Genomic DNA, 9,762 nt, shown 5'->3' with positions numbered 1-9,762 from the left:
GGATCTCATCACACGTCTCTTTCCATGTGCCCTGACATGACAGTGTCCTTCACAATGCTCTCTGTGGTGACGCATGGTCAGATCTGGTGTATACATACTGTTTCTTTCTCTTCAGTTGAATTGTTCAGTAGGTGGAGGAAGAACGTCACTTTAAGGAGGTAAGGAAGTGTCTTGTCTGGTACATAAAAAAAGCAGGTAGTACATGTTTGCTTTTTTTATTGCCAATTGTTACAAAAACCCTAATTTTCCTATTTCTGTCCTTCTCTTCTCAAGATGCTCCTTACAGGAGCTGACATTGTTTTGAGGAGAACAGAGGCTTTTCAGATGAGTTTATAATGAAAGGGGGAAGTAAATGGTTTTCACTTGAAACACTCTTGAACAGAATGAGTGGCCTAGGGGCTTACTCATCCAGTTTTAGTCAGATGGACATGCACAGTAACAAGCACTTTCCACGAATAGGGTACAAAAGCTTAACCTTCAAAATATGTTGACCGCAGGGGGTCAAACTAATTATTACATTAAGTGTTTTATTCATTTCCTGTAAGATTTGCAACTATGCTACCAAAATTTGGGACATACACACTCCTGTGCAAAAGTTTGGGCCAGTACTTTTTTTTTTTTCTTTTTTTTTTATTAAAGAAATTAATACTTTAATTCAGCAAGGATGCATTAAGTTGATCAAAAGGGACAGTAAATACTTTTACATTGTTAAAAAAGTTATTTTGAAATATTAAGCAACACAACTGTTTTTAACATTGATAGTAACAAGAAATGTTTCTTGAGCACCGAATCAGCATTTTAGAATGATTTCTGAAGGATCATGTGACACTGAAGACTGGAGTAAGGACTGCTCAAAATTCAGTGTTGCCTAACATGAATAAATTACATTATAAAACATATTCATATGTGTCCCTGGACCACAAAACCAGTTCCAAGTCGCTGGGGTATATTTGTAGCAATAGTCAAAAATACATTATACAAAAATACACATGGGTCAAAATTATTGATTTTTCTTTTATGCCAAAAATCATTAGTATATTAAGTAAAGAATATGTTCCATGAAGATATTTTGTAAATTTCCTACTGTAAATATATCAAAACTTAATTTTTGATTAGTAATATGCATTGCTAAGAACTTTATTTGGACAACTTTAAAGGTGATTTTCTCAATATTTAGATTTTTTTTTGCACCCTCAGATTCCAGATTTTCAAATAGTTGTATCTCGGACAATCAAATATTGTCCTGTCCTAACAAACCATACATCTATGGAAAGCTTATTTATACAGCTTTCAGATGATGTATAAATCTCAGTTTCGAAAAATTGACCCTTAGTTTTGTGGTCCAGGGTCACATATAAAAACTATTATTTTTAATTTGTAATATATTATTTCGCAATATTACTGTTTATACTCTATTTTATCAAATAAATGCAGCCTTGGTGAACATAAGAGACTTCATTCAAGAACATAAAAAAATCTTTCCAAACCCCAAATTTTGAACACTAGTGTAGAATTGATTTAGAATCACTAAATAGGGTTTATATAGAGTTTACCTGGTTCCTTTAATTTAGTTATTTTTCCTTGCAATAAACAGCTAAATAAATGGACAAAATATATTTAAAAAAATTTAAAAAAGAAGAAAAAAGTGTTGCTAATGGGGCTATCAATAGGGGCAGATACGGTGAGTTGTAGTTACTTCCCATGCACTTATCTCCCATAAATTAAAGACAAATATTATTTTTTCTTTAATACCATAGGTAACAGTTGAAAGTTGAGCGGGTCAAATTTAATTTGAGAACATGCAATACAATTTTTGTGTATTACATCATGCAGGGTCGTACACAAAATGTGAGACAGATAAATAGGATATACATATATAGGATATATGTATAATGTGTATATGTATAATTTAGCATTATATTTGTTGGATACATCCAAAAGTTTGAGGCTTCTGAGGTGGGAAGGGCCAAAATTCCCATTTTAAGTGGAATACAAACATTTGAAGTTTTCTTTTTTCTTTTTTTTTTATTAGCTGCTTTTCGTGACCAAAAACATAAGATTTATGCCTCTAATGCTTTAAAAAAAAGTGTACCCTATCCTTGGAAAGTGCCAAGTACTTCCACACATGGAGAGAAAGCATCTGCTCATGTTTCTTTTCACGTTTGGACTGCTCTCACATTCTGATTAGGTCATGCAGAGAGTAGTTTGAGATGTAGTCTGTTTTTTTGTTTGTTTGTTATTTTCAAAAAAAGAAAAATATAAAATTCTTGTGGTACACCTATTTTTATATTGTATCAATATATTACAATGAATGCAACTCGCAAAAGAGCTCCCTGTGTCATTGCAATTAACTGCATACACAATTCTCCTGAATGTAAACACAGAAAGCATCGCTGAACTTTATGATGTACACACTGGAGGGGGAAAAAATGGCGTTTTTTTCCAGGCCAAAAAACAGGTTGTACCCATGGAGACCATGATGAAGAAGAAGAGGCGAGAGAGACTGGCCCTAGGATAACAGAGATATGGACAAACAAGGAAGGTCACAGACCTACAGTAGTTAGACTGCCCTCTCCTGCTCAATACAGGCCACTGTTTAACCAACCGATCGCAGCCGTTATGAGGCCCATTAAACACACAGAGAATGAGTCATTGAGGACAGGCTGAGATAAACAAATCAAGGTCATTTATCTCTTAACCTGTCCAGAAGGCGGCTGTCTAGCTACTGCAGAGGGCAGCTTTTCCATTAGAGCTGCCAGAGAGCATGGTCTGATGGGATCACGGGGCAAACTGTGGGGAAACCTCTTATGACGGCCACAGAGTGCTGGTTCAGGGTGCATCAGCCCGGACGGTGGGGGACAGAAGTCTTTCTATGAGAAATGTTGTCCGCATAGAGTGGCCTTTTGGTGTTGTCCGCACAGGGGGATGGTGTTGTCCTGGCTCTGGCCTTCCATGTCCATGTCGAGAAGGTTTTTATGGACGACACCTGCTCCAGCGCTCACTCCGCTGTCACCCGAGCCCAGCGGACTGTCGCAGCTGCTACCTGGAGACGAACTGAGCGTCTGGGACAGAGATGATAGTTTCCAGGGGTCCGGACGTGCCCGAGCTGGGGTGGGTCGGGGGCGAGGAGCGAACTCAAGGGTTTTGGGACGCTCGAGTGTGCCTGTAGGGCTGTCTGGCTCTGGCACGGGGATGGGGATGGGAGGAGGAGGTTTGCGCCGATTGGCTGAGGGATAGACCATGGATGGGTCAGGCAGGCGTGGAATGTCAAGAGTTTCATGAGAACCTGGAGGAGAACATATGAACGACATGAAAGACTCTTCAAGTAAAATTAGAATTCACAAACAAGATATTTAACCATATGATTATATCATATTTTATCCAAAAATCAAGACATATGAAAGATTGTATTTTCTTACTGAGGTTTACATTTAACACCATTAAGATTTTTTGCACTCACTGTGACAACTATTTTCATAAAGCACATTTAAAAAATATATATTTAAAATGTCTTTACCTTAATGTGAAAATAAAACATGATTACATGATTTTAAAATTATATATTCAAATATTATATATAAAAATGTTATATATAATATAAATATTATATATAATATTACATATACTGAAATACAGCAAAAAGCAAAAGCAGAAAAACTATAGAAAACTATACAAAAAACTAAAAGAAAAACTATATTAATAACAATATGAGAATCAATACTGAGAATAATGGTAATTGCAAAAAAGGAAGAAAAAAAACTAATTCTCATTACTCTAATATGAAACAAATCATGCATTATTTTAAATATTTTAAACATCTACATTACGTTAGATAAATATATATATATATATACAGCAATAAAATACTGTATTACATTAATGGCAATCACTACTGAGCATACAAAAATACAAAAAGCTAGGACAAATATTACTCGTTATGTTATATAAAAGTTATATTTTAAGAAACATATTATAAATAATAATAATAATAATAATCTTATTGATCTTCGTGAGAAACACTATTAAGATTAATGGGAATTACAAAAAAAGTTAAATTAAATCCTAGTGGTTCTAAAATATTGTCTTTTATGTTGTTGAGACATTTACTAAATGACCTTTAAAAGCAGAGCAAAAATAAATAAATAAATATATTTTACTTTTTTTTTTTTGTAAAGTACTTACACATCATGGAAAAATGACAGTTAAATATGGAATCATGCAAGTTACGATTAAATATAAGATTATGATAAGATATGAATGTAAATGTTTCAACAGAGATTCACCCAATACCAAATAGCATTTCAAGTCAAATGTTGTACCTGTATATGGTGTAATGGTTGGGGCTTGTGCGGGTGGGAAGGGCATACTCCCATCAGAGGGGGTGCGCCGATGCCCCACGACCGTCTGCGCTCGAGGACGGATGGCCCCATCAGAGGGCGTGCGGCGGTGCCCGCGGTTTAATGCCATAGCTGCAGAGACATGGGTGGGTGTGAGGGACTGATTGGGCTCTCGTTTGAAGCTCTCCGCCCTCAGGTCCAGCAGAGGGTTTAATGACAGCGCGGGAGAGACCACCAAGTGAGCACTACTAGGGGTCGGGGCAAAGTCATCAGGATCAGAGGGCAACAGGGACTTGGTGGAGTTGCAGTCAGAGAGGGAGGACAAAGAGAGGACGGTAACGGAAGGAGACGGGTCCATGCTGGGCAGGGTGGAGTCCTGATGGCGGTTGTGGGACAGGGAGAGTGACAGTGTGCGGCTGGGTGGAGAGGTGCTGCGTCTGAATCGGCCCGTGTGCTGGAACAAACCCTCCTTCTTCTTCCTCTGCTCCTCTCGCAGGTCCTGCTCATCTTGACTCATCTGAACACACATGAATGAATAACATCACATTGTTCAACAATAAGGTCAAATAATAATATAATATATAGCAATAAATATAAAAGACTAAATGAGAATTACTACAAAAAAATCAAAAGAACACATTTTAGTAGTGTGAAAAATATTTTCTTAGTGCAAAATACATATTCTATTTTATTTAGCAGTGAAATGTGAGCTGAACATGTTTTTTTTGTAACATTCACTTAAAATAAATCTCATTATTTTAAAGAAAGAAAATATGAAAGTATTAGTAGTATATAAAAATGTAATTACTCACATATGATAGCCCAAATAATTCAAATTATTTAATAGTTACTTAACGGTTATACTTTTTGTGAAACTATTATTTATTTAAATATTAAATGACAAATATTAATTCACTTAAGTATTACAAGTAAATGTTAAATGTATCTTACTATTATAATAACAATAAATTATGCATAATTACATGCAAGTAACCCTAAGCCAAACCCTAACCATATAGTAAGTACATGTAGTTAATTAATACTCAGTACTGTAACAAGGACACCTTAAAGGGATAGTTCACCCAAAAATGAAAATTATTTTATTAATTACTCACCCTCATGCTGTTCCAAACCCGTAAGACCTTCGTTCATCTTCGGAACACAAATTAAGATATTTTTGATGAAATCCGAGAGCTCTCTGACCCTCCATAGAGAGCAATGCAACTGAAATGTTCCCGGACCCAGAAAGGTAGTAAGGACATCGGTAAAACAGTCCATGTGACATCAGTGGTTCAACCGCTATTTTACGAAGCTATGAGAATACTTTTTGTGCGCAAAGAAAACAAAAATAACGACTTTATTCAACAATTCTTCTCCTACAAATCGTCTTCCGCCATTATCGAGAGTACCTCACGTAAACAACGCATGCGCGTGCTGCTGCTGACGTAGAAAACGCGATAATGGCGGAAGATGATTTGGAGGAGAAGAGTTGTTAAATAAAATCTTTTTTTTTTTTTTGCACACAAAAAGTATTCTCGTAGCTTTGTAAAATTGCGGTTGAACCACTGATGTCACATGTACTATTTAAACGATGTCCTTACTACCTTTCTGGCTCTGGGAACATTTCAGTTGCATTGCTCTCTATGGGGGGTTAGAAAGCTCTTGGATTTCATTAAAAATATCTTAATTTGAGTTCCGAAGATGAACGAAGGTCTTACGGTTTTGGAACAACATGAGGGTGAGTAATTAATTATTAACAGAATTTTCATTTTTGGGTGAACTATCCCTTTAAAATAAAGTGTAACTGTTAAATGTATAATAATTACAAAGTAATAATCAATATTTGTGGTCTTGCTTATGATAATACATTCATTAACAATGTACTGAAAAAACACTACTCAACCCTCCTATTAAGCCTCTTTTCTTTTGTTCCTTACTTTTCTTTTCCACTTTCCCAGTCTCTCATAATGTGTACCTGCTGTCGTCCCAGCTGGAAGATGTCAGAGCCCAGGCCCACAGCGGCCAGTATGGAGGCACAGCCCAGCAGCAGCAGGTCACTCTTTTTCCTCTGGCTGCAGCGCCGAACTGAATCCTGTGAGCCTGTTCCCGGCCCTACACCCGCTGACCCTAAACCCACCTCCTCCATTGCTCCATTACTGCCCAGCTCAGGAGCCAGACGTCCTGGGGAGCTGTCATCAAACTCACAGTGCTCCTCTACACAGAAGATAAGGGTAGTGAATTAATCATGAATAAAGAGAAACAATTTCAGTTGATATCTGTTTGATGTACTGTGTTGGGTCATAATGTTCAAATCAGAGGCAGGTTCATTATATGTCTATAAGCAGAATAGGACTCAGACTCACCCATTTCATTTAGGCTTGAGAATCCAGCTGTCATAGGAGCATGTTTTGGGGACTTCCCCAGATTTGGAGCGCTGGAGGACAACACCTTACCCTCCCCAAGTGACTTTAACCTAACAAAAAGGGGAGCAGCTTGATTACATTTAAATTAAAAATCAAATGTAGTTATACAAATTGTATAATATAAATTAAACCTGTTATACTGTGTAATGTCAACACTTTTTGCAACTTTTTTCAATATTGGGATAATACTGTATACTGTGATAAATGCTTTGGCAGTTATCACAACATGAAAATGTCATACTGTCACATGCCATATATATATATATATATATATATATATACATATATATATATATTTACTGTATATATATTCTCCCTAGAGTCATTAAGAAAATGTATACAAAATTTTGGCACAAAAACATTAATATAACAATAATAATAAACAATTAAAAAGTATTATAAGTGGACTTCTACATCAAATAAATAAATAAATTAAGTAAATAAATACAAAAATAACTAGTTACATAAATAAAAAGAAAAAGAAATACAACTCCTTTAAAGGTATATTTTTTTTGGTCTACCTGTCCTCTCCACCGACTCTCTCGCGCTGATGTGTGGAGCTGGGCCCCCATGTTCGGCCCTTCTTCTTGGTCCCTAGGTCTTCTTTCTTACACACTGCCGTCCGGCCCCACGTCTTCCTTCCATCACTGGGCGTCACTAGACCACACAGCAATACAAACACATTTCAGAAAATATTCAATTTATCTTTGTTTTGCATACTACATATTGCTACCTAACACAGCATAAAGTATGGATTGCATAGAAACACAAGTATGTAAGCTAAGACAGTCTCAATGCACTTCACAGACACATTCAACTCTTTTAAGTGGTATTGATTCTTGGCACACAGCAATGCAGGCGTACTTCAATATGTAATAAGCTACTCCAGCAATGTACTCTGGTCCTTATTTATTCTCCTATATAAAACCCAAACATTCACACATTGACTTACGGCGTATGGCTCTGAGGCGAGGAATGACCCCTGGGCTGGCTGGAGGAGTTGTGCTTTCACTACCCTGACCTTTCCTCTTGTCCACGCTGGGTGACGCTTGCACCGTGATCTTATGTTCAAAACCTAAAACAGACAGATGCTGTCAGGGACTTACAGAATAGGATTCTACATAGAATTAAATTGACTTTAAGGGTATATTGGCTGGACTCTTCAGATTTGTATGATAAAACATTTTACTGGACAATAACACAAATTTTGATTAGGGGGGAAAAAAATTCCTTTTATTATAAATGTACATAATGCAATGCTGGTCAAAAGTTTAGAATAATTAAAAGTATACTAAAGAAGTCTCTTATGCTCAGCAAGGCTCCAATTGTTTGATTAAAATAAAGTAGAACCAGCAATGTTGTGAAATATTATTATAATTCAAAATAACTGTTTTCTATTGAAATATATTTTATGATGTAATTTACTCCTGTGATGCAAAGCTGAGTTACTCCAGTCTTAAGTGTCACATGATCCTTCAGAAATCATTCTAATATGCTGATTTGGCACTCAATTATTAACAGTTATTACTGGTTCTTAATTATTAATAATGGTTCTAATTATTATCAAAAAAGCAGCATTTATTTGAAATAAAAGCTTTTGTAACATTAAATGTCTTTACTGTCACTTTTGATCAATTAAATGCATCCTTGCAGAATTAAGGCATTGATTGATTAGTTTCCACAAAATGCTGGGCAGCAGATACAATAAAAATGTTTCTTGAGCAGCAAATCAGCTTATCAGAATGATTTCTGAAGGATCACGAGCTGCTGAAAACTCAGCTTTGCCGTCGCAGGAATAAATTACATCATAAAATATATTAAAATAGACAACAGCTGTTCTAAATAGTATTGCAATTTTACAATATATCTACTTTGACTGTATTCAGATCGCACCACAAACATATAAATGCAGCCTCAAAAGAACAGCATTAAACAATGGTAATTCTTCCAAACTTTTGACCGCTAGTGTATGTTCCCGTTCCACCCACCAGATGGCAGACTGATGCAGTTGCTGTCCCTGCCAAGTTTGAGCAGTCTGCTCTTTTTGAAGTGGCCTTTGCGTTTTTTCACATGTGGTTTCTCTTGATACATCTGATGGATGATGATGTTGAGCTCTCTCTCCACAATGTCGATCTCTCTCTCGGCTAACTCCTGCTCACGCCTCCTCAGATGCTCCTCTTGCTCCCTCTGCTCCTCGGCTGCCCGCGCCAGAGCTTCCTCCCAGGATCGCAACTCCTAATGAACAGGCGATTATTTAGACCACTAATCCACTAAGCCTACAAGTTATTGCTTATAATATTGTTGCTTGTGTAATTTCCCTAAGCGTAGCGGATTAGATTTTCCCACGCATTAGGCTCTCTTTGCCGCCTGTTGCCAGAGTTGGAAAGTAACGAATTACATTTACTCGCGTTACTGTAATTGAGTAGTTTTTTGTGTACTTCTACTTTTTAAAGTAATTTTTTTAAATCTGTAATTTTACTAGGGATGTAACGATTCACTCAACTCACGATTCGATTCGATTCACGATTATTATTAAATTTTTTAAAGAAAATTAGATTTAAGACAAATTATAACTTAAATGTGTCCTTTTATTATTGCTTGGACAAAATGCTGCACATTTCTTTGTGAAATCGAAATTGTAGCATTTCCCTTTAAATGTTAATGAGCTCTGCTGACCCCGCCCCTCTCTTCCCAGCTGCTCTCAGAGAGACTGCTTACTTTAGCCGCACTGATCGTGACACTTGCTAATTAGCACATTATTTGGAAAGGCGATTTGCAAAGATTCATTACAAAACATTATACTCACTTCTTCTGTAGATGAGGCTGGATCATGAATGATTCGCGCGAACATAGACGCATTTTTAGGCAGATCGAGGGAGCATTGCCTTCAGAAACAAACGAAATCCACTGCGAGTTCAGTGGCTCAGATGTCGGGAGTAAATGACAACTGCTATGTTCATTATTACATCCAACAACAAAACACCTCAATCGCTTAGGAGTCA

The 9,762-nt window shown here is 36.6% G+C and overlaps 1 protein-coding gene across 1 annotated transcript in view; it reads right to left on the bottom strand.

The window, feature by feature from the left end:
* Window positions 1–1,522: 1,522 nt before the first annotated feature.
* Window positions 1,523–9,762, bottom strand: part of LOC107756783 (mitogen-activated protein kinase kinase kinase 10-like) — a 37,532-nt gene continuing 29,292 nt past the window's right edge. The window contains exons 5-11 of the mRNA XM_016574084.1: window positions 8,749–8,995; window positions 7,713–7,835; window positions 7,282–7,417; window positions 6,701–6,810; window positions 6,313–6,551; window positions 4,320–4,854; window positions 1,523–3,286 (exon numbers count right to left, since the gene is read on the bottom strand). Coding sequence (XP_016429570.1) covers window positions 2,871–3,286; window positions 4,320–4,854; window positions 6,313–6,551; window positions 6,701–6,810; window positions 7,282–7,417; window positions 7,713–7,835; window positions 8,749–8,995 — 1,806 coding nt within the window. The 3' untranslated portion in view covers window positions 1,523–2,870. The remainder of the gene's footprint in view (window positions 3,287–4,319; window positions 4,855–6,312; window positions 6,552–6,700; window positions 6,811–7,281; window positions 7,418–7,712; window positions 7,836–8,748; window positions 8,996–9,762) is intronic.

This window comes from Sinocyclocheilus rhinocerous, unplaced genomic scaffold (assembly GCF_001515625.1).
Source record: "Sinocyclocheilus rhinocerous isolate Xijiao unplaced genomic scaffold, SAMN03320098_v1.1 scaffold130, whole genome shotgun sequence".
Lineage (NCBI taxonomy): Eukaryota > Metazoa > Chordata > Actinopteri > Cypriniformes > Cyprinidae > Sinocyclocheilus > Sinocyclocheilus rhinocerous.
The sequence above is the reverse complement of the archived record's forward strand: the minus strand, read 5'-3'. Positions and strand labels throughout refer to the sequence as shown.